This window comes from Ornithorhynchus anatinus, chromosome 18 (assembly GCF_004115215.2).
Source record: "Ornithorhynchus anatinus isolate Pmale09 chromosome 18, mOrnAna1.pri.v4, whole genome shotgun sequence".
In the NCBI taxonomy this organism is placed as follows: Eukaryota; Metazoa; Chordata; class Mammalia; order Monotremata; family Ornithorhynchidae; genus Ornithorhynchus; species Ornithorhynchus anatinus.
Genome location: NC_041745.1, coordinates 18374642 through 18399598, shown reverse-complemented (window position 1 = coordinate 18399598; position 24957 = coordinate 18374642). Strand labels below are relative to the sequence as shown.

General features: G+C 51.7%; 1 protein-coding gene across 1 annotated transcript; it reads left to right on the top strand.

Moving 5' to 3' along the window:
* Positions 1-421: 421 nt before the first annotated feature.
* SPEF1 (sperm flagellar 1) lies at positions 422-21282 on the top strand. The gene is made up of 7 exons (XM_029083192.2): positions 422-561; positions 6393-6504; positions 11437-11593; positions 12954-12996; positions 13230-13299; positions 18443-18554; positions 18939-21282. Exons 1-7 carry the CDS (start codon positions 444-446, stop codon positions 19044-19046), a joined length of 720 nt encoding a protein of 239 aa, XP_028939025.1. The 5' UTR covers positions 422-443; the 3' UTR covers positions 19047-21282.
* Positions 21283-24957: the final 3675 nt, after the last annotated feature.

Here is a 24957-nt window from a genome sequence, read left to right as displayed (position 1 = left end):
ACAAATACCAACGTTCATTCTGTTATTGATCTGTCCTGATGTGTGTATCTTACTCGGTATCCTAGCCCCTTCCGGGGTCTCCCCCCACGCCCTCGACCTCCCAGGGCCCCCGGCCCGTTGAAGCCCAGCTCCCGGGGGCCGCCCGGCCGCAGTTGCCCCGTCGGGGGCCACGAGTGACTGGCGGCTGGGAGGGCTCCCTGGGAGGGCTCCCTGCACGGAGGGCAGCTGGGCCTTCCCGAGGCCTTGGGGCCGGGGCTGGGGGGGCTGCGGTGCCCCGTCGGGAGCCCCGGCCCCCGGCAGGGCCGCCCCAAGGCTTGGGGCCGCGGCGGGCCGAGGCCGGACTGGTGGGCGGGGGTCGGTCCCGAGGCCCGCCCTTTCCCGCGCGTCGCCTCCTCCTCGGCAACTCCAACTGCCAGGGGCCCCCGCGGCGGCCGCCCGTTGCCATGGTTGCGGCCGACGAGATGGCGGACGACGAGGCGCTGCAGCGGCTGTGTGTCTGGTTGGATCGGATCCCCTTGTCCCGGCCCAAAAGGAACCTCTCTCGGGACTTCAGCGACGGAGGTGGGTGGGTCTGCCCGCGCCCAGCGGCGGGGCGGCAGCGAGAGCCGGACCCGGGCCCGCCCCCCCGCACTTCGGTCGCCCCCTTCCCTGCAGCCCCCAGGCTCGGTCGTCAGGCAGCGGCCGGGCCTTAATAGCCGTTGGGCGGGGATTGTCTCTGTCTGATGCCGAACTGGCCATTCCAAGCGCTTAGAACAGTGCTCCGCACATAGGAAGCGCCCCCTATATATGCTGGCTGGGGGGATGCAAGGTGACGAGGTTGGCCCTCCTGGGGCTCACAGTCTTCACCCCTATTTTCCAGATGAGGTCACTGAGGCCCGGAGAAGTGAACTGACTTGCCCAAAGTCACACAGCTGACAAGGGGCGGAGCCGGGATTAGAACCCACGACCTCCGACTCCCAAGCCCTTTCCACCGAGCCATGCTGCTTCTCAGGAAATACTGTTGAATTTATGAATGAATTATAATAATGTTGGTATTTGTTAAGCGTTTACTATGTGTGCAGAGCACCGTTCTAAGTGCTGGGGTAGATACAGGGACATCAGGTTGTCCCACGTGTGGCTCCCAGTCTTCATCCCCGTTTTACGGATGAGGGAGCCGAAGCCCAGAAAAGTCAAGTGACTTGCCCACAGTCACCCAGCTGACAGGGGACAGAGCCGGGATTCAAACCCATGACCTCTGACTCCCCAGCCCGGGGTCTTCCCACTGAGCTCCGCTGCTGCCTTCCTCGACCCCCCAGGCCTAGCCACACGGACCTTCCCTGGATCCCCTCCAGTCGGCTTCCGTCCCCTTCACTCCATTCATTCGTTCAATCGTATTTATTGAGCGCTTACTGTTGGCGGAGCACTGTACTAAGCACTTGGAATGTACAGTTCAGCTAAAGATAGAGACCGTCCCTGCCCAACGACGGGCTCACAGTCAAAAAGGGGGAGTCAGACGGCAAAGCAAAGCAAGTAGTCAAACATCAATACCGTCAAAATAGGTAGAATCATAGATATATACAAATCATTATAAAATTGAGTAATAAATAATATATACAAATATACAGAAGTGCTCCACAGAAACCACCCCCTCCAGGATCACCAGTGATCTCCTTGCCAGTTCCAATGGCCTGTACTCCATCCTCATCCTCCTCAATCTCTCAGTTGCCTTCACTGCTGTGGACCTCCCTCTTCTCCTTCACACGTTATCCAACCTTGGCCTCACTGACCCTGTCCCCTCCTGGTTTTCCTCTTATCCCTCTGGCCGTTCCTTCTAAGTCTCCTTCGCGGGCTCCTCCTCTGCCCCCTACTCCCTAACTGTGAGGGTCCCTCGAGGTTCAGTTCTGGGTCCCTTCTATTCTCCATCTACACTCACTCCCTTGGAGAACTCATTCACTCCCGCGGCTTCAACTACCATCTCTATGCAGATGTTACCCAAATCTACATCTCCTCCCCTGATTTCTCTCTCTCTTTCTCTCTCTCTAGGCTCACATCTCTTCCTGCCTTCAAGACATCACTACATGGATGTCCTCCCGTCACCTCAAACTTAACATGTCTAAAACAGAGCTCCTTATCTTCCCACCTGTCCTCTCCCTGACTTTGCTATCACTGCAGACGGCACCACCATCCTTCCCATCTCACAAGCCCCTAACCTTGGCGTTATCCTTGACTCCTGTCTCTCTCATTCAACTCATATATTCAAACTGTCACCAAATCCAGTCAATTCCACCTTCACAACGTCGCTAAAATCCGCCCTTTCCTCCCCATCTAAACTACTGCTGCATTAATACAATTACTCTCTTATTCTACCTCGATTACTGCATCAGCCTGCTTGCTGACCTCCCAACCTCCCTTGTCCCCCTACTCCAGTCCTTATTTCACCCTGCTGCCTGGCTCATTTTTCTACAGAGACGATCCTTTTCCTCAAAAATCTCCAGGGGCTGCCCATCCACCTTCGCATCAAACAAAAACTCCTCACCATTGGTTTTAAACCGCTCTTTCACCTTGGCCCCTCCTACCTCACCCCGCTTCTCTCATTCTACAACCCAGCCCGCACACTTCACTCCTCTAATGCTAACCTTCTCACTGTGCCTTGATCTCACCTGTCTGCCGACTCCTGGCCCACGTCCTGCCACTGGCGTGGAACACCCTCCATCCTTCAAAGCCTCACTGAAGGCCCATCTCCTCCAAGAGGCCTTCCCAGACTAAGCTCCACTTTTCCTCATCTCCCACTCCCTTCTGTGTCCCCTTGACTTGCTCCCTTTGCTCCTCCACCACCCTTCCCAGCCCCACAGCATTTATGTATACATCTGTAATTTTATTTATTTGAATTGATATCTGTCTCCCCACCTCTAGACTGTGAGCTTGTTGTGGGCAGGGAATGTCATTGTTTATTGTTGTTCTTTCCTGAGCTCTTAGTACAGTGCTCTGCACACGGTAAGCCCTGAATAAATATGATTGAATGAACTGAATGAATGAATGGGACCCCGAAATTACCTTGCCTACCTGTGAGGACCTGGGACCAAACTGAATGCCCCAACTGGACCCAAGTCAGGAGGTTTCGACTGGAACTCATGTATCCTGAGGGTGGCAGGGAAATCAAAGCAAGTTCTAAGCAGCGCCCTCTAGACAAACCTCCCCGAAAACCTCCCCAAAGACAACCCCCTCCCCACTCCCCATCCATTTATTTAATCATATTTTTTGAGCACTTACTGAGTGTAGAGCACTGTACTAAGTGCTTTGGAGAGTACAGTATAATAATGAATAAGCACATTCCCTGCCCACAGTCCCAAGCTTACAGTCTTGGGCTGTGGGGGGAGATAGACATTAATATAAATAAATAAATTACAGATATATACATAAGTGCCGTGAAGGGGGAAGAAGAAAGGGAGCAAGTCAGGGCAACGCCGAAGGGTGTGAAGGAGAGGATTAGAGGCCTTAGGGAAGACCTCTTGGAGGAGATGTGCTTTCAGTAAGGCTCTGAACGGGGGGGAGAACACTTGTCTGTCTAATTTGAGGAGGGAGGGTGTTCCAGGCCCGAGACGTGACGTGGGCCAGGGGTCAGCTGAGAGTTTGATGAGATTGAGGTACATTGAGAAGGTTAACCTTGGCGGAGCCAAATGTGTGGTCTGGGTTGTAGAAGGAGAGTAGTGAGATGAGGAAGGAGAGGGCTAGGTGGTTGAGTGCATTAAAGTCCATGGTGGAGTTTTTGTTTGATGCGGAGGTCGGGTGGGAGAAATGACCTGAACGTTTTTTTTGAAGAAAAATGATCCAGGCAGCAGAGTGAAGGATGGACTGGAGTGGGGAGAGACAGGAGACTGGAAGGTCAGCAGGGAAGCTGATAGAGTAATCCAGGTGGGGTAGGATGAGCGATTGAATTAATGTGATAGTAGTTTGCATAGAGAGGAAGGGACAGATTTTAGCGATGTTGTGAAGGTGGGACTGACAGGATTCAGTGATAGATTGAATACGTGGGTTGAATGAGAGAGAGGAGTCAAGGATAATGCCAAGGTCACAGGCCTGTGAGACAGGAAGGATGGTGGTGCTGGCTACAGTGATGGGAAATTGAGGGGGAAGACAGGGTTTGGGATGGAAGATAAGGAGTTGTGTTTTGGACAGATGGGAGGACATCCCAGAAGAGATGTCTTGCAGGCAAGAGGAAATGCGAGACTGCAGAGAGGGAAAGAGATCAGGATTGGAGATATAGATGACTTCCCACCTCCACTGACCCCTGAGTCTGGGGGAGGTCTCCCCCAAACCGAAGATCTTGCAGGTTTGGCATTCACCTCAGAAACTGTAGCTAACCAGATGTTTTGAGCACTGATGATCTCAGTGATCAGTGATCTTACTCAATGTTTTTAGTTTTTATTAATGGTATTTGTTAAGCAATTACTATGTGCCAGGCACCGTACTAAGCACCTGGATAGGTACAAGATAATTAGGTTGGACACAGTCCACGTCCCACGTGGGCTCACAGTCATAACCCCCATTTTTCAGATGAGGTAACTGAAGCACAGAGAAGTCACTTGGCCAAGGTCAAACAGCAGACAAGTAGTGGAGCCAGAACTAGAGCCCAGATCTTTAGATTCCCAGACCCAACGTCTTTCCATTAGGGCACAGGGTTTCTCTAGGCCATGCTGCTTCCCTACTCAGGTTGAAAGGCTCCTCTGAGTCTGATCGTAGGGGCAGAGAAGGCAGTGCCCAGGACCAGGAGAATTCCCCTCATCTCCCCCTCCCTCTCCCTGGTGATTTATGGAGGGGAATGGTTTGGATGACCATTTGGCTGGTAGTCCCTTTCCCCCAGCCTGGTTTCCACACTGCCCACGTGCTTCATCAGGGCACCGGGACCCAATTCCCTCCGCTCTTCCCATGCCCTGCTTCCCTGGCCCTCACTGCCCGATGATCTTGCTGTGTTCCAGTTCTTTGACAAGGAGCAGGGTGAATCCCAAGAAGGCCTAGGCTTTTAAAGGGCAGGGACACATATTGCTTACTTCAGTTTTATGTTCCCCAAGAGCCCGGTACAATATTCTGAACACACAGTAGGTGCCCAGTACAGCATTCTGCACACCCAGTAGGTGCCCAGCACAGGGCTCTGAACACACAGTAGGTGCCCGGCACAGCACTTTGAACACACAGTAGATGCCCAGTACAGAACTGTGCACACCCAGGAGGTGTCCAGTACAGTACTCTGCATACAGTAGGTCCCCTGTACAGTGTGCTGCACTCACAGTAGGTGCCCATTATAGTGCTGTGCACACTCAGTTGGTGTCCAGTGCTGCACTCTGCGTAGTGTGGTGCTCAGTTCAATATCTGCACCCAGAAGGTGCCCAATTGAGTGCTCTACTCACAGTAAGTACCCAGTACAGAACTGTGAATACAATAAGTGTTTAATCAATGCTGGTGATACCGATGATGATGATGATGGAGAAAAAGGAGTCTTTGCTGGGGAAAGGGAGCAGAAAGAAAATGAGAGGTTGGAAAGAGGCAACGGAGGAAGATGGGACAGGATGAACCAGGATTGCCTATCCTCTGCATCAAAGAGAAACTCCTTACTATAGCCTTTAAAGCATTCAATCACTTTGCCCCCTCCTCCTTCACCTTGTTGTTCTCCTACTTACGACTCGGCCTGCACAACTGGCTCCTCTAATGCCAATGTATCTTTATCTCATCTGTCTCGCTGCCAACCTCTCACCCATGTCTTACCTCTGACTTGGAATGCCCTCCCTCTTCATATCAGACAGATGAACCCTCTCTCCACCTTCAAGTCCTTATTGAAAGCACATCCCCTCCAAGAGGCCTTCCCTCATTTCCTCTCTCCCACCCTCTTCTGTCACCCTGGCACTTGGATTTGCACTCTTTATTTACCACTTCCTCAGCACTAGTGAATGTATGTACATATCTGTAATATATTTACTTATATTAGTGTCTGTCTTCCCCTCTAGGCTGTAAGTTCATTATGGGCAGGGCAAATGTCTACCATCTCTGTTATGTGGTCTCCCAAGCACTTAAAACAGTGCTTCGCACACAGGAAGCACTCAATAAATAGAATTGATTGATCAATCGATTCACTAAATGCCCTGAACTCAACCCAGCAGAATTGGGATGGATTCATAAATTGACTCAAGGAAATGAAACTTAAGAATGATTGAATGGTTTTAAAAATCAATTTTGTGTGTGTTTTGGGGAGGAGGAGCAGTTAGCCCACATAATTTCTGGTGGGAGATAGATGGGTTAAATCAGGTAACACTTGAAAGATCCACCCCCTCCTCAGATATGACTTCTGGTGGTCTCACTCTCTCCTATCTCCTTCCCTTCCTTTGCCCACCCTATCTCTGCCCCTGGCTTTCCCTTCTCAGTTCTTGTTGCTGAAATGGTCAAGTTCTACTTCCCCAGACTGGTGGAGATGCACAACTATGTGCCAGCCAATTCCCTGCAACAAAAGCTCAACAACTGGGGGCATCTGAACAGGTGAGGTTTGACCCAGAGGGTCTGGAGAGACAGGGGTTGGGAATGGGGCCCCGGGGCCAGCTGGTGGTAAACATGCTGACCAAGGATCAACAGCTACTCGTGGCCCTTGAATGTGCCTGGCACTCTTATTTCTCTGAAGTGATTTCACATCCATCCTTTCCCCCCTTCAAAGCCCTACTTAGAGCTCACCTCCTCCAAGAGGCCTTCCCAGACTGAGCTTCCCCTTTTCCCTCTGCTCCCTCTGCTGCCCCTCTACCCCTCGCTTTACCTCCCCTCAGCTAAGCCCCCCTTTCCCCTCCTTTCCCTCTGCCCCTCCCCCTCCCCCTCCCTTCAGCACTGTGCTCGTCTGCTCATTTGTATATATTTTTTATTACCCTATTTATTTTGTTAATGAGATGTACATCCCCTTGATTCTATTTATTGCTATTGGTTTTGTCTGTCTGTCTCCCCCGATTGGACTGTAAGCCCATCAATGGGCAGGGACTGTCTCTATCTGCTGCCGATTTTTACATTCCAAGCGCTTAGTACAGTGCTCTGCACATAGTAAGCGCTCAATAAATACTATTGAATGAATGAATGAATCCTTGACCTCGTTTCTTCCGCATATTATTATTATCCTCATTTTATAGATGAGGAAACCGAGGCCCATAGAGGTCAAGCAACTGGCCCAGGTTTCTCACGCTGCATGATCCTCATGGGCTAACACTGCCTTGCAGATACATTTTAAATAATTTCTAAGGGGATTCAACCAGTAAAAATGATCAGTCCTCTGCCTCCCTCTCTTTAACCGTGGGGGGTCCCTCAAGCCTCAGTTCTGGGTCCCCGTCTATTCTTTGTCGACACCCACTCCCTTGGAGAGCCCATTGCCTTCCTTAGCTTCAGCTAATAATAATGGAATTTATTAAGTGCTTATTATATACCAATCATTGTACTAAGCGCTGGGGTATATTCCCATATTCTCTCATTCCTCCTTCAGTAATTAATTTTAATATCTTTCTCCCCCTCCTGAATAAGGATGACCTCCCGGTGAGGTGTAGTGTAGAGAACACAAAGACCACAAATTGTTCCCAGTCAGGCACCTTTAATTCTGCTCCCTCCCGGGAGGGCTCAGCATATGACCGCTGGGCCAGGCACAGAGCGTTCTGCAGATTGGACAGTCCCCAGCCTGAGCGGTCTACATACTGAGAGCCAGCCGCTAACATGGGCGGGATTTAACACATCTTTTACTTTGCATCAGGCCACCCCTGGCTGACACAAGCAGCTCCCCTTGGTCCTCCTGAAGATGCTCCCACGGGAGCGAAGCCTCATTAGTCCCCGTGCTGTCCGCCGGGGTCCAGGGTTTCTTGTTGGTGGTTGAGCACGAAGGTGGCATCCCCTTGTTCTCCATTGGCCTCCATTCATCATTCTTAGTCCCTCCTCCAACAGTCCATTGATCTCCGCCTCGAGGCCCGATTTGCTGTTTTAGAGCACTGTGGCCTGGGACCCCACCCCCCCCAAACATCAAGGTGTTGGGGAAACACAGGAAGCTAGGCTCAGTCCCAATGCCTTAGAGGTAACAAGTTGGCTTGAATCTATCTCCCTCCCCACACCGTGGTTTGGAGCCAGGGAGGGGAAGGAACAGTGGGGGAACTCCGTGTTAGAAGCCGCCTGGGGTGTCCGGACCAGCAATGGTTCTATGCGTGGGGCTCACCTCTCTGCCCTGGAGCACAAGCCTGAGGACGGGAAGGTTAACAAAAGGACTTTAGAGAGAACCCTCTGCACAGGGAGAGAGACATAAAATAAATCAAAATAGGGGAAGGGGCAGAGTATAAGGAAAATAAATACCAATGCTGTGGAAGAGGGGTGAGTATCAATAATAATAATAATGTTGGTATTTGTTAAGCGCTTACTATGTGCCGAGCACTGTTCTAAGCGCTGGGGTAGACATAGGGGAATCAGGTTGTCCCACGTGGGGCTCACAGTCTTAATCCCCATTTTACAGATGAGGGAACTGAGGCCCAGAGAAGTTAAGTGACTTGCCAAATATCAAAGTGCACTTATCAAAGTGCATAAGGGGGTTCACAGCCAAGTGCAGGGAGGATGGGACTAAGGGGTCGATGGCAAAACAGACGAGACTGAAGTACAGGTTGATGTCAGAGGAGCAAAGTGTGGGTGCTGGGTTGTAGTGGGAGATGAGCAAGGTGAGGTGGGAGGGGGAGAACTGACTGAGTGCCTTCAAGCTGATGGAGGGGAATTTTCGTTTGATGTGGAATGTACAGTGTCCCTTGACAATGTGCCCAAGGATCAGCAGGCCCCTGGGCCAAAACAGTTGTGCAGATCCCTCAGAGGGGTTTGACCACCACACGAAGCCCAGAGGGGGCTGGGACTCCCTCAGCCAGCTCAAGGGTCTCCTGTTGCCAGATACTGAGATTTCCAGAGATTAGAAAAACGCAGGCTTTGATGATGATCATGGTATCTGTTAAGCACTTACTATGTGCCAAGCACTGTTCTAAGCACTGGGGGTGGAGACACACAAGGTGATCAGGTGGCCCCATGTGGGGCTCGCAGTCTTCATCCCCATTTTCTAGATGAGGGAACTGAGGCACAGGGAAGTGAAGTGACTTGCCCAAAGTCACACAGCTGACAAGTGGTGGACCTGGGATTAGAACCCGTGACCTCTGATTCCCCAGCCTGGGCTCTTTCCACTGAGCCCCGCTGCTTCTCCAAGGATGCTTGCTCAAAGGATGATGACAAAATGTCAGGCGATGCCTTCAGAAGGGCAAGCTGTCCTATCCCTCCTGCAGCTGATGGTATTTGATGATGATGATGGTATTTGTTAAGCACTTACTATGTGTCCGGGTCTGTACTAAGCGATGGGGTGGGTACGTAGAAGCAGCGTGGCTCAGGGGAAAGAGCCCGGGCTTGGGAGTCAGAGGTCATGGGTTTGAATCCCGGCTCTGCCACTTGTCAGCTGTGTGACTGTGGGCAAGCCACTTAACTTCTCTGTGCCTCAGTTCCCTCATCTGTAAAATGGGGATTAAGACTGTGAGCCTCATGTGGGACAACCTGATTACTCTGTATCTACCCCAGCGCTTAGAACAGTGCTCTGCACATAGTAAATGCTTAACAAATACCAACATTATTATCATTATTGCGAGCAAATCGAGTTGGACACGGTCCCTGTCCCAAACGGGGCTCACAGTTTTAATCCCCCTTTTACAGATGAGGCAACTGAGGAACAGAGAAGTGAAGTGACTTGCCCAGGGTCACACAGCAGACCAGTAGTGGAGCTGAGAGTAGAACTCGTGACCTTCTGATTCCCAGGCTTGTGTTCTACCCACTGTGCCATGCCATGTACCGATGACTCTGCGGTGCCGTATCCTCACTCAGGAGGTGGTGAGTGGACACTGATGAGGGCTAGGCCCATTCATTCATTCATTTGTATTTATTGAGCGCTTACTATGTGCAGAGCACTGTACGAAGTGCTTGGAATGTACAATTCAGCCACAGATAGAGACAATCCCTGCCTGACAACGGACTCATGGTCTAAACGGAAGAGACAGACAACAAAACAAATAGCCCGTAACTGACGTAGTGACTTTTTTTGGTGTTGGCAACAGCCAGCACCCAGGTGTCCGAGGGGTGCATAGGCTACACATTCCAACCCTTCTTCGGCGAGCGCAGGTCCCCAAGACTCTTTCCTGTCATTTCCACCTGTGTAAAATCAAGGATAGCCACCCTCTGCCACACACTGTCACATGCCCTCCCTGCCCCCGCCACGACCTCTAGGGCTCTGAGCCGCGAGGACCCTGAAATCCAGCTGCTTTAGCCAAAGCACCCTCCTGATCTGTGGTTTTTTGTCTTTGTTGGCTTAGGGCTTTTGTTTTAGTTTCATCTCTCCCTACGTATCTGTTGACAGTCTCCTCTCCCCCTTTTTTTATTTTCCGTTGGTGAGCCCCCCAAGGGATGGGGATCATATCTAATTACCTCCGCGTATTCCTTCTCAGAATTTAGGAAAGAGCTCTGCACACAGTAAATACTTAATAAATACTATTACTACAACTAATGCTCCTACTGCTAGTCGGGAAGCAGCTTGGTCTAGTGGAAAGAACACGGACCTGGGAGTCAGAGGATCTGGGTTCTAATCCCACTCTGCCTCTTGTCTTCTGTGTGTCCTCGGCCAAGTCACTTAAATTCTCTGTACTTCAGTTACCTCATCTGTAAAATGGATTTCAGTACTTGTTCTCCCTCCTACTTAGACTATGAGCCCCATGTGGGACAGGGACCATATCCAACCCAATAATCTTGTATCTTCCCCAGCTCTTAGTACAGTGCTTGACATATAGCAAGCACTTAAGTGCTAGCGGCAAGAGCACGGGCTTGGGAGTCAGAGGACGTGGGTTCTAATCCCCTCTCTGTCACTTGTCTGCTGTGTGACCTTGGGCAAACCACTTAACTTCTCTGTGCCTCAGTTACTCCATCTGGAAAATGGGGATAAAGACTGTGAGCCCCACGTGAGACAACCCAATTACCTTGTATCTACCCCGGTGCTTAGAAGAGTGCTTGGCACATAGTGAGTGCTTAACAAATGCCATTATTACTATTATTATCACTACTATCTCCTCTCCCCCCCACTCATCATCGCTAATTCATTGCACCTATCTTGTCCTGTCCCCCTTAATTTTAATCTTTCTTAGATCATGAACCCCTTGAGGGCCAAGGATTGTGTCCAATTTTCACCTGATAATTTTTTTTCTCAGCGCTTAATACAGTGCTTAATCAATACCATCACTTCTTCCACTAATACTATAACATCTTGATCGTCCCAGGGACCAGACTACTCCTGATTCCCAGGGTCTCATTCCTCTCCTATTCCCTCTCCTCCCTGCCTTCCCCTCCTAGGTCCAGGGAGGCCCTTTGGGGCTTCCTTCAGGCCATCTCCTCTGTTTACAGGAAGGTGCTGAGCAAGCTGAACTTCTCCGTGCCCAAGGATGTGATCCAGAAGATTGCCCAGTGTACGCCCGGTGTAGTGGAACTGGTGTTGATTCCACTGCGCCAGCGGCTTGAGGAGAAGCAGAAGCGGAAGAAGCCAGCGACTGGCCCCTCTCAGGTCAGCCCTTGCTTGGGAACGCCGGAGGACCCCTATGACTGACGTGCTTTGAACAGGAGAGGGGAGGTCACTCCCAGTGTGGGGAACGGCCTGGGGGGTAGGGCAAGGGCAGGTTTAGAGAGGCAGGGGACTATTATACTGGCTGAGCATGCCTAGGTTTAGACTCTTGGACCGGGCACACTGAGGGGAGTGGCAGATGGAGGAGAAGACCCAGTCTCTGTCCTCCAGTGGCTGATGGCAGGAGATGGGGAGGAGACACACATACACACACACCCTTCCCTTCCACCTCCCTCCACCTAACTGGTGGGAGTTGGGGGAAGACCCGGTCCCTGCCCTGCATGGGCTAGCAATCTGTTGGGAGAGAAGGGACAGACCCAGATACTAAAATAAAGCTACTGAACACAAGTTGAAAAGCACCATTGCCTAATGGAATGAGCAAGGGCCTGGTGGGGGGGCGGTCAGAGGACCTGGGTTCTAATCCCTGCTATGCCACTTGTCTGTTGTGTGACCCGGGGTAAGTCACTTCTCTGTGCCTCAGTTACCTCATCTGTAAAATGGAGATTAAGACTGTGAGCCCTATGTAGACTGTGTCCAACCTGATTAGCATGTACAGTGCCTGGCACATAGTGAGTGCTTACTGAATTCCATTAAAACAAAAGTTACAGAACCATCAAAACTAAAAGGTAAGTCAGAATGCAAATGACTGAAGCAGACTATCAGCAGTTGCATAGCTCAATGCAGGTTGTTGAGAATTTCTGGAATAAAAGGGGTGGAACATCAGAGTCCATCTTGGAATGCTCCCTAGGGGAGTTGGACTTTGGAGAGGTATGGCTTTAGAAGATGGGGGGAGGTCTTCCCTAGTTTTTTTCTCATCTCCCCCCGCACCCTACCAAAAACCTGCCTCTTCTGCACTCGAGTGACCCCTAAGCCCTCAACCCTCACGCTATGCCACTTGCGTCCATATCTTCACACTACTGTTTACTCTTACCCAGAATTAATTTAGCATCTCCCTGACTATAAGCTCCTTGAGGGCAGGGATCATGTCTACCCTATCTACTGTAATTTACCCAAGTGCTTAGTTCAGTGCTTTGCACAGAATATTTGCTCAATAAATACTAGTGATTGATATGCTAGAGAAGAGAGGGGCAGGGGAGAAATGGCCCATGCAGTGACACAGAATGAGGAGAGCCCAGTGCAAGACTGGCAGGAGAGCAGAAGCAAGAAGGGAAGGGTGGACTTTAAGCTGCTGTCGATTGGAGAAAGGCGAGCAGAGCGGGGAGGGCCTTCCCCTCGCGGGAAAGGCTCCTTAGTAGAGATGGAGCACCCATACCTGGACTGGTGATTTTTTTCTTTCCTACAGGACCTCCAGCTAGTGCCTGACAACAACAACTACCTGGACGTGGGTGAGGCTGAGGGGCTGTTCTGCGTCCCTGCCCGACCCCTTTCCCCACTTCTCAGCATCTTCGACTACTACCTCCTCCTCCCCCGGACCCTCCCAGTCCCCCACCCCCGGGCCAGGGGCTGAACCGGAAGTAGGAGGGGATTGGCGATTGGCTTTGGGGACTCTGTGGTGGTCGGGTTTGGGAGCCCAGGGCTGTGTGTTTCGGGGAAGTGTGGTCTTGGTGTTCTGTCGTAGGTTTCTCTCAGAAGCCCAAGGATGCTAGGTCCGGACCTGGTATACCAGACCTTTTGGGAGCTGAGCAGAGGTAAGGCTAGGATGTAGAGATGATTCCTCCTCTTCCTCCTCCACATCTCCCCCCACCCCAACCTTCTTCCTTCTCCTCCATCTCCTGATCGTTATTCGTCATTATCATTATCAACATCATTATCGTCATCACCATCATCAATTTATTGGATGCTTACTGTTCATTCATTCATTCATTCATTCATTCATTCATTCATATTTATTGAGCACTTACTGTGTGCAGTGTACTGTACTAAGCACTTTGAAAGTACAAAACAGCAATAAAGAGAGACAAACCCTGTCCACAAAAGGCTCATAGTCTGCGGGGCAGGAGGCAGAGGGGAGACAGACATCAGTACAAGTAAACAGTCATCAATATAAATAAATGGAATTATAGATATATACATATTTACATAAGTGCTGTGGGGGAAGAACAAAGGGAGCGAGTTGTGGTGATGTGGAAGGGAATGGGAGCTGAGAAAAAGTGGGGCTTAGGCTGGGAAGGCCTGTTGGAGGAGGTGTGCCTTCAGTAGGGCTTTGAAGCGGGGAAGAGTGATTATCTGGCAAATTTGAGGAGGGAGGGAGTTCCAGGCCAAAGGTAGAACATGGGCCAGGGGTCGGCGGCGAGTCAGGGCACAGTGAGAAGGTTAGCACCAGAGGAGCAGAGTGTGCAGGCTGGGATGTAGAAGGAGAGAAGGGAAGTGAGGTAGGAGGGGGAAAGGTGATGGAGAGCTTTAAAGCCTTTAACGAGGAGTTTTTGTTTGATTCGGGGGTGGATAGGTAACCACTGGAGATTTTTGAGGAGGAGGGTGACATGCCCTGAATGTTTCTGTAGAGAGATAATCTGGTTAGCGGGGTGAAGTATGGACTGAAGTGGGGAGAAGCAGGAGGTTGGGAGATCCAAAAGGAGGCTGATGCAATATTCCAGTTGGGATAGGATGAGTGATTGTACTACAGTGGTAGAGGTTTGGATGGAGAGGAAAGGGTGGATCTTGGTGATGTTGTGAAGGTGAGACTGACAAGATTTGGTGACGGACTGAATGAGAGAGTGGAGTCAAGGATGACACCAAGGTCATGGGCTTGTGAGATGGGAAGGATGGTTGTGCCGTCTACAGTGACAGGACAGTTTGGCTGAGGACAGGGTTTGGTAGGGAAGATAAGGAGCTCAGTCTTGGACATGTGGAGTTTGAGGTGGCGGGAGGACATCCAAGTAGAGATGTCCTGAAGGCAGGAGGAGATGTGAGCCCAGAAGGAGGGAGAGAGAACAAGGGAGGAGATGAGATTTAGGTGTCATCTGCATAGAGCTGGTAGTTGAAGCCATGGGAGTGAATAAGTTCTCCAAGGGAGTGAGTGTAGATGAAGAATAGAAGGGGACCAAGAACTGAACCTTGAGAGAACTCTACAGTTAGGGGATGGGAGGGGGAGGAGGAGCCCCCGAAGGAGACTGAGAATGAACGGCCAGAGACATGAACCAGGAGAGGACGGAGTCATTGAGGTCAATGTTGGATAATGTATAGAGGAGAAGGGGATGGTGCACAGTGTCAAAGGCAGCTGAGAGGTCCAAGGAGCCATTGGATTTGGCAAGAAGAGGATCATTGGTGACCTTTGAGAGGGCAGTTTCAGGGGCAGAAGCCAGATTGGAGGGGGTGTGTTGGAGGAGAGGAATAGAAGGCAGCGAGAGCAGATGACTCACTCCAGTAGTTTGGAGAGGAAAGGTAGAAGGGAGTTGGGGCAGCAACTGAAGGGGGCTGTGGGGTCAAGTGAGGTTTTTTTTTAGGATGGGTGAGACATGGGCATGATTGAAGGCTATGGGGAAGAAGTCATTGGAGAGTGAATGGTTGAAGATGGTAGTTGAGGAAGGAAGGGGTGAGAGTTTTTATGAGGTGCGAAGGAATGGGGTCCCATGCGCATGCCTAGAGGGTGGCATTTGAGAGGAAGCAGGAGATCTCCTCTGGATATAGTGCTGGGAAGGATGTGAGCCCGCCCATCATTGCGCAGGGATCTCTCTATCTGTTGCCGACTCGTGCATTCCAAGGGCTTAGTACAGTGCTCTGCACATAGTAAGCACTCAATAAATACGATTGAATGAATGAATGTGGAAGAGGGACTGAGTCTGATGAGATTATCTTGTATCTACCCCAGCTATTAGTACAGTGCTTGCCACATAATATTTATTTGAATGAATGATGGGAAGGTTGAAGAGGGGGCACGCTCCGTGTGCAGAATGCTATACTGGACCCCTACTGAACACCCACTCCCTTGGAGAAATTCTCTCCTAAGGCTTCAACTACCATTTCTAGGCAGATGATTCCCAAATCTGCATCTCCAGCCCTGATCTCTCCCTCTCTTCAGTCTCACATTTCCTCCTGCCTTCAACGACATCTCTACTTGGAGGTTCCACCTTCACTTCAAACTTATCATGTCTAAAACACAACCCCTTATCTTCCCACCCCAAGCCCTGTCCCCCCAACTCTCCCCACCGCTGATTTTCCCATCACTGTAGACAGCACTACCATCCTCCCTATTTTAACCTTGGCATTATTCTCGACTCATCTCGCTCATCCAGCCCACATATTCAACCTGTCACCAAATCTAGTAGGTCCTAGTTTCACAACCTCACTAAAAGCTGCCCTTTCCTCTTTATCCAAACAGCTAACAAGCTGATCCAAGCACTTAGCTTTTAATCTTCCTTGGTTACTGCATCAGCCTACTGACCAACCCTTTTCTTTTTAACAGCATTTGTTAAGCACTTACTATATGCCAGGTGCTGTACTAAGCCCTGGTGTAGATACAAGATAATCAGATTGGACACAATCCATGTCCCACATAGGGCTCACAATTTTAATCCCCAATTTACAGATGAGGTAACTGAAGCATAGAGAAGTAAAGTGACTTGCCCAAGGTCACATATCAAACAAGTGGCAAAACTGGGATTAGAACCCAGGTCCTTCTGACTCCCAGAACCATGCTCTATCTACAAGGCCATGCTTGTCAGCTTCCTGGCTTCTTGCCTCTACCCACTCCAGTCCATATTTCACTTTGCTGACTGGTTTATTTTTCTATAAAACCATTCTGTCCATGTTTCCCTACTCCTCAAGAACTGTGAGTGGCTGCCCACCCACCTCCAATCCAACAGAAACTCCTTACCATTGGCTTTACCTTGTCCCCTCCTACTCTACCTCCCTCATTTCCTACTCTAACCCAACCCGCAAACCCCGCTCCTCTAACATCAACCTACTCACTGTACCTCGATTTCATCTATCTCGCCACCGACCCCTCGTCCCCGTCCTGCCTCTGGCTTCGTACTCCCTTCCTCTTCTTACCCGACAGAAGTTCCCCACCTCAAAGCCTAATTAAAACCACATCTCTTCCAAGGGGTCTTTCCTGACTAAGCCCTCATTTCCTCTTCTCCCACTCCCTTCTGTGATGCACTTGCACTTGAATTTGCACCCTTTATTCACCCCTCCCTCAGCGCCATAACGCTAAGGTACTTATCCTTCATTTACTTTATTTATAATCATATCTGTCTCCCCCTCTAGACTGTATACTTGTTGTGGGACTGGAATGTGTCTAACAATTCCCAAGTGCTTAGTACAGTGCTCTGCACATAGTAAGTGCTCAATCAATACAATTGATTGAGTCTACTGGGCACTTGCTATGTGCAAAACCCTATTTGGGATACCAACTGTGCATAGCGCTGTACCGAGTGTATGCCGTGTGCAGAATGTTGCACTGGGTACTTAATGTATGCAGAGGATTGTACTGGGAACTTACTATAGGCAGAACATTGTACTGGGTGCCTGATGTGTGCAGAGCACGGAAATGGAAACCTATTAAATGATCATAATAATAGCGGTATTTATTGAGTGCTTACTTTGTGCCTGGCAAAGTATCAAGCACAGGGTGGATACAAGTAAATTGGGTTGGACGCAGTCCCCATCCAACTTGGAGCTCATCGTCTTAATCCTCATTTAACAGATGAGGTAACTGAGGCGCAGAGCAATTAAGTGCTTTGCCCAAGATCACACAGCAGGCCAAGTGGAGGAGCTGGGATTAAAACCCAGGTCCTTCTGACTCCTAGGCCTATTCTCTACCCACTAGGCCACGCTGCTGTGTGCAGAACACTGTACTGGGTGCCTACTGTGTGCAAAAGCACTGTACTGGACACCTGTTACATGCAGGCCGTTGTACTGGGCACACAGTTTATGCAGAGGACCCTGTGCCTACTCTCCGTTTGTTGGAACTACTGTGTGCAGAGTGCAAGACTCAGCATGTGGAATTGTATATTCGACGTCCAAGAAGCAGGCTGTCCCCTGAAGGAAGGAGGGTGACCAGTGGGCCCAAATGGTCTGTCACTCCCCTCGTTAAAAACCTCCAGTGGTGGCCTATCAACCTCCGCACGAAACAAAAACTCCTCACTCTGGGCTTCAGAGCTCTCCATCACCTTGCCCCCTACTACCGCACCTCCCTTCTCTCTACTGCCCACCCCATATGCTCCATTCCTCTGCCGCTCACCTCCTCACTATCCTCTGTTAGCGCCTATCCCACTGTCGAACTCTGGCCCACGTCCTACCACTGTCCTGGAATGCCTTCCCACCTCATGGCCGCCAAACTCTCTTCCCCTCTTCAAAGCCCTACTGAGAGCTCACCTCCTCCAGGAGGCCTTCCCAGACTGAGGTCTCCCTTTCCCTCTGCTCCCCCTCCACCCTCTGCTTACCCCCCTTCCCTTCCCCTCAACTGAGCCCCCTTTCCCTCTGCTTCTCCTCCTCCCCCCTTCCCCTCCCCTCAGCACTGAGCTCATTTGTATATATTATTTATTACCCTATTTATTTTGTTAATGAGGTGTACATCCCCTAGATTCTACTTATCGTGATCATGTTGTCTTGTTTTTGTTTGGTTCTATTTCGCTCTGCTGTCTGTCGTGTCCGTCCCCCCCGCCCCCCCCCCGATTAGGCCGTGAGCCCATCATTGGGCAGGAATGGTCTCTTATCTGTTGCCGAATTGTACATTCCAAGTGCTTAGTCCAGTGCTCTGCACCTAGTAAACGCTGAATAAATACTACTGAATGAAATTGCACACAGCCCAGGGGAACCTGTAGAAGGATAGGGGCAGAGGCGAGGAGATGAGGTGAGAGGCTTGTGATGGCTTTCCCCTTTTATCCCCAGGGAAGGCGGGATCCTGCCAGGGTACAGCCAGGCCCTGCAGGGAGACTCCAGCTTCATCCTCCAGATGGCCGAGAAGGACGAGGCTCTGCTGGCCTGCCAGGAGATGGTGCAGGTGAGAGTCCCGGGGCCCACACACAGCAGCTCCCTCCCTCCTGTCTGCCCGACACCCTGGGCTCCACCCTCCTCCTCTCCTCTCAGAGGGATAAACGGAACAGCACCCAATCCCACACAGTGGTCCTCCATCACCGCCCCCTCCCCCCCCACCACCCCACCACATCCCCAGCCATCTAGCCACTGGCCACAGCCACCCCCCCACCCACAAGCCCAGCCCCGAAACAGTAGAGTACAAAATTGGGCAAGGAGACCTCTCACCCTCTCCCTCCTCCCTCCCCATATCTTGCTAGCCACCCCCTCACCACCCCGGCCCCACCCCCCACCACCGGGCCCCGGCATTCCACCCCACCCCTGGCTGCCCCCATCTTCCTGGCGGATGCAGGTCCTACAGATGAAGGTGCGGCGGCTGGAGCACCTGCTAGAGCTGAAGAATGTCCGCATCCAAGACCTGACCCGGCGCCTCCAGCGGGCCGAGAGCCGGCCATGTTGACTCAGGGCCAGCCCCCGCCCCACCCCCGCAGCGTCCTGGGGTGCCAGGAGCCTCTGCCCTCTTCGGGACCCAGCCCGCCCAAGCGCCCAGATCCTCTGACTCCTGCCAGACCAAGCCCACCTGAGCGCCCCCAACCGCTGCCGGACCGAGCCCGCCTGAGTGCCTGAACCCTCTGCCTCTGTGGGACCAAGCCTGCCGAGGGCCCGGACCCCTGACCCTTGCACAACTGAGCCCATCTGAGCACCCAGGCCCCCTGACTCCTGTTGGACCGAACCCGCCCAAGCTCCTGGCCCGCCTGACCCCTGCAGGACCAGGTCTGCCCGAGGGCCCAGATCCCCTGACCTATGCTGGACTGAGTCTGCCAGAGTGCCCAGACCCCCTGAATCCACTGGACCGAGGGCACCTGAGTGCCTGGACTCCATGACCCCTGCGGGATCGAGCCTGCCAATGGGCCCGGACCTCCTGACCCCACTGAACCGAGCCCACCCAAGCTCCCAGGCACCTTGACCCCTGCTGGACTTAGCCTGCCTGAGCGCCCGAACCCCCTGTCCTTGCTGGACCTAGCCCATCTGAGCTCCTGGACCCTCTGACCTCCGCCGGACCAAGCCCAGCCAAGAGCCCGGACCCCTGAGGGAACAAGCCCGCCCGAGAGCCTGGACCCCGGACCCCTGCCAAGACCGAGCCTCCCCAAGCACCCAGACCTCCTGACCCCTGCTGGACTAAGCCCACCCGAGCTCCCAGGCTCTCTGACTCCTGCCAGACCAAGCCTGCCCAAGCATTCAGACCCTATGACCCCCGCAGAACTGAGCCCAGCCAAGCTCCTGGACCCCCTAACCCCTACAGGACCGAGCCCGCCCAAGCCCCGTCCAGGGCAGTTATTGCCTCCAGATTGGCCAGCTTTTCCTTCCACTGCTGCTGGGCCAGCCAGAGCCACCAGAGCAGGACCCTAGACCAGTGGGAGGGGTGAGGCCTTTTTGGCGGCTGCGACAGCCGGGCTTATCACAAGTGCACGGTGGCTGACTCCCTGCTCCCGCCCCCCCCAACCCACACTTCTCCTGGACTGTCCCAGGCCTGAAAATCTGCAGGATTGCTCCCCCTATAAAACAGCATTTTCCAAAACATTTCCCAGTGTCTGCATTCTGTGCAGTCTTCACCAGGGGCATCTACCACTCCCTTCCCCAGCCAGAACCTGGCCTGAGCCTAGAGCTGTCTAGCACTGGTTCCAGTCACACGCCTTGGTCAAACAGCGCTCCCTTGGCCCTGTGGCCACACAGCCCTCCCCTGGCCCTGGCCCACCCAGCTCTCCTCTGGCCCTGGGCCCACATAGATCTCGCTTGACTGTGGACTGACATAGCTCTTCCCTGTCCGTGAACAAACACAGCTGTCCCCTGGCCCAGGATCCACACTGCTCTCCTCTGCCCATAGACCCTCACAGCTCTCCCCTGGCCCAGAGTCCATTCATCTCTCCAGTGGTCCTGGGTCCATACAGCTCTCCCTTGCCTTGGGGTCCACACAGCTCTCCCCTGACCCTGGGCCAAGGGAGCCATCCCCTGGCCCAGGACCCACCCAGCTCTTTCCCGGCTGTAGATCCACATAGCTCTTCCCTGGCCATAGACGCACAGAGCTCTCCCCTGACCCAGAATCTACACAGCTCTCCAGTGGTCCTGGGCCCACACAGCTCAAGAGCTGATCCACATAGTTCTCCCCTGGCCCAGGGCCCACCCAGCTCTCCCCTGACCCTAGATCCACCCAGCTCTTCCCTGGCCCTGGGTCCACACAGCTGTCCCCTGACCCCTGGTCCACATAGTTTTCCCCTGGCCCTGGGTCCTCACAGCTCTCTCCTGGTCCTGGGCATGGGCAGGAGCAGAGGGATGTGATGGGAAACAGATGTAAGTGGCAGAAGGTGGGGGCCCTCACCTAGAAAAGAGGATTCTCTTTACTCTCCACCCCACCCTGCCCAGGGCTTGTGGACCCCAGAGAGTAGCTCCTTAAGACTCTGAACAGGGGCAGGGAGAAACTGCTCCTTTGCCTGCCTTGCCGGAGGTCAGAGGTTAAACTAAATGTGCTGTCATGCTGTGAGCCCTGCTGGAGACAGGGGCCAGAGGGCAGCAAAGAATGACAAAGCAATGGGGGAACAGTTCTCCAGACCAGGGAGCCATCAACAAAATAATCACCATCCCTCCCTGCCTAGGGCAGTAATAAAGCCATCAATAAAACCTCGTGTTTAACCACTTCCTCTGCTTGATTTGTTTCTTGTCTCCGGAAAGGCTGTGACTTCAGTGTCACAGGAAGAGAGAAGCCTCGGGGTCCCCGGCTGCTAGGGCAGTGACAGTATAGGCTAACAGACAATGCCTGCCACATGACTAGGAGACAGCCATTAGTCATATTTATTCATTGAATCGTATTTATTGAGCACTAATTGCATGCAAAGCACTGTACCAAGTGCTTGGGAGAGTACATATTATTGAATATTCATTCATTCAGTCGTATTTACTGAGCGCTTACGCTGTGCAGAGCACTACACTAAGCACTTGGGAGAGAGAAGCAGTGTGGCTCAGTGGAAAGAGCCCGGGCTTGGGAGTCAGAGGTCATGGGTTTGAATCCCGGCTCTGCCACTTGTCAGCTGTGTGATTGTGGGCAAGTCACTTCACTTCTCTGTGCCTCAGTTCCCTCATCTGTAAAATGGGAATTAAGACTGTGAGCCTCATGTGGGCCAACCTGATTACCCTGTAATAATAATAATAATAATGTTGGTCTTTGTTAAGCACTTACTATGTGCCGAGCACTGTTCTAAGCGCTGGGGTAGACACAGGGGAATCAGGTTGTCCCACTTGGGGCTCACAGTCTTAATCCCCATTTTACAGATGAGGTAACTGAGGCACCGAGAAGTTAAGTGACTTGCCCAAAGTCACACAGCTGACAAGTGGCCGAGCAGGGATTCAAACCCATGACCTCTGACTCCAAAGCCCGTGCTCTTACCACTGAGCCACGCTGCTTCTCTGTATCTACCCCAGCGCTTAGAACAGTGCTCTGCACATAGTAAATGCTTAACAAATACCAACATTATTATTATTATTATTATTTCAATACAACAACAAACAAACACATTCCCTGCCCACAGTGAGCTTACAGCGTGACATGAATTAATAAACAATTAATTACAGATATGGACATAAGTGCTGTGGGGCTGGGAGAGAGGAAGAACTAAGGGAGCAAGTCAAGGTGACGCAGAAGGGAGTGGGAGAAGCAGAAAGAGGGGTTTAGTCAGGGAAGTCCTCTTGGAGATGGGCCTGCAATAAGGCTTTGAACGGTCGGAGAGTAAATGTCTGTCTTGAGCACTTACTGTGGGCAGAGCAGTGAAGTAAGCACTTGGTAGAAAGTGGGTAGACAAGATACCTACACTCGAGCCTATAAGGATATGTACATAAGTGCTATAATAATAATTGTGATATTAAGAACTTACTAGGTGTCAGACACTGTACTAAGCACTGGGGTGGATACAAGCAAATCATGTCAGACACAATCCTTGTCCCAAACGGGCCTCAGTCTTAATCCCCATTTTACAGATGAGGGAACTGAGACATAGAGAAATTAATTGACTTGCCCAGGGTCACACAGGGGACAAGTGGTGGAAATAGGATTGGAACCCAGGTCCTTCTGACTCCTAGGCTTGTGCTCTGTCTATTGGCCCGTGCCTCTACGGGGTTGTGAATGGGTGAGTATCCAAGTGCATAGGGGTTACAGACCAAAGTGCATAGTTGATGTGGAAGAGAGGGAGAATGGGGTACAGAGTTTAGTCAGGGAAGGCTTTCTGGAGGAGGTGGGATTATAATCAGGCATAGAAGATGGGGAGAGCAATGGTCTGCTAAATGTGAAGGGGGAGGGAGTCCCGGGGGAGGAAACGTGGGAGTGAGGGGTCAACAGAGAGAGGAGAGCGAGGTTCAGGGAGTAATTTGACCATAGAGGAGCCAGCCCATGGCTGCCTTTGCCCCATGCCTAGAAGGTGTCCCAGGATAGGCAGGACAAACGCAGCTCAGCCAGTAGGTGTTCGTAGGCAGCCTCTGTCTGGTTTCCCTGCCCCTGAGTTGCCCTGCTTGCAGCAGGCAGGCATCACCTATCTGGAGCGACTGGGGCTGCTGCTCCTGGGACTTGTGGTACTGGTGGTGTGGTTCTCATACGTTCTCAGGCCCCATCCAATCTGGAAGACCAACCGCGTGTCTCTTGGTCTGGCCAAGGTGTGTTGGGACTCGGGCTCCCTCCGGCATCTCCCACCAGTCCTGGGACAGGGGCTGGTCTGGTCACAAAGATTCCTCTTCCTTGCCACTCTCCCCTTTTCTTTCCTGGAGGTCTTAAATCTGTCCCTCAGAGGAGCTCACCTCCTGACCTGGCTCTAATCCTCCTGGTTCATGATGGTCCATCTGTCTGGCAGGGAGAAGCCTCTGGCCCATTCCACCTCACCTTCCCTGCAGAATCCTCAGGATCTGTGAGGTCATGGCCAATCAGCAAGAGCTAAACCTGATCAGACCTGGTCCCACCTGGTGCAAACCATCCCTCTGCCTCCACCTGACCTCCAGCTCTGCCCTGCTGTCCTCCAATGTACAGCTTCCAGCTGGCTTAATGAGCCAAGTCATCCCCAGGACGAGGTCTCAGGGAGACCTGGTTCTTGTGGTCTGGTGGAAAGATCGTGGGCCTGGGAGTCAGAAGACTTGAGTTCAACCAATCCATCAATCAGTCACATTTATTAAGTTCCTACTGTGTTCAGGGCACAGTACTAAGCACTTGGGCGAGTATAGCACCACCATATAACAAACATTCCCTGCCCACAGTGACCTTACGGTCTAGAGGGGGAGACAGACGTTAATATAAATAAATTACAAATAAGTACCTAGGTGCTATGGGGCTGGGGTTGGGTGGATGGTGAATAAAGGGAGCAAGTCAGGGTGATGCAGAAGGGAGTGGGAAAAGAGGTGATGAGGGCTTAGCCAGGGAAGGCTTCTTGGAGGAGATGCACCTTCAATAAGCCTTTGATGATTGGGAGAGTTATTGTCGGATATAGAAAGGGAGGGCATTCCAGGCCAGAGGCAGGACGTGGGCAAAAGGGCAGTGGCAAGATAGAAGAGATCGAGGTACACTGAGTAGGTTGGCATTAGAGAAGCGACGGGGGCAGGATGGGTGGTAGTAGGAGAGAAGCGAGGGGACAAAGTGATTGAACGCTTTAAAGTCAATGGTAAGAGGTTTCTGTTTGAACAGGAAGCAGCATGAGAAACAGCATGGTGCAGTGGATAGAACACGGGCCTGGGAGTCAGAAGGTCATGGGTTCTAATCCCAGCTCCTCATGTGTTTGCTCTGCTTGGGCTCCCTTCAACTTGAACTTGTCATCACTTCACTTATCTGGGCCTCAGTTTCCTCATCTGTAAAATGAAGACTGAGATTGTGGGACAGGGACTGTGGGACAGTGGGACACGTGGGACAGGGACTGTGTCCAGTCTGATTTACTTATATCCACCCCAGCACTTAGTAAAGTGCCTGGCACATAGTAAGTGCTTAACAAATGCCATTATTATTATTATTATTATTGTTAGGAGGTGAATGGGCAACCACTGGAGGTTCTTGAAGAGTGGGGGAACTTTTGTAGAAAAATGATCCAGGCAGCAGAGTGAAGTATGGACTGAAGTAGGGAGAGACAGGAGGCAGAGAGGTCAGCAAGGAGGCTGATGGAGTAATCCAGGCAGGCTAGATTAAGTGCTTGGACTAATATAGTAGCAGATAGGATGGAGAGAAAAGGGTGGATTCTATCTATATTGTGAAGATTTAACTGACAGGATTTAGTGATAGATTGAATATATGGGTTGTATGAAAGAGAGGAGTCAAGGATAATGCCAAGGTGACGGGCTTGTGAGGCAGTAAGGAT

Excerpts from the sequence above, each read along its gene's own strand:
- SPEF1 (XM_029083192.2), top strand. The coding sequence starts at position 444 with ATGGTTGCGGCCGACGAGATGGCGGACGACGAGGCGCTGCAGCGGCTG. Across the intron at positions 6,505-11,436 it reads AACTGGGGGCATCTGAACAG|GAAGGTGCTGAGCAAGCTGA; the intron begins GTGAGGTTTGAC and ends CTCTGTTTACAG. Across the intron at positions 11,594-12,953 it reads CAGCGACTGGCCCCTCTCAG|GACCTCCAGCTAGTGCCTGA; the intron begins GTCAGCCCTTGC and ends TCTTTCCTACAG.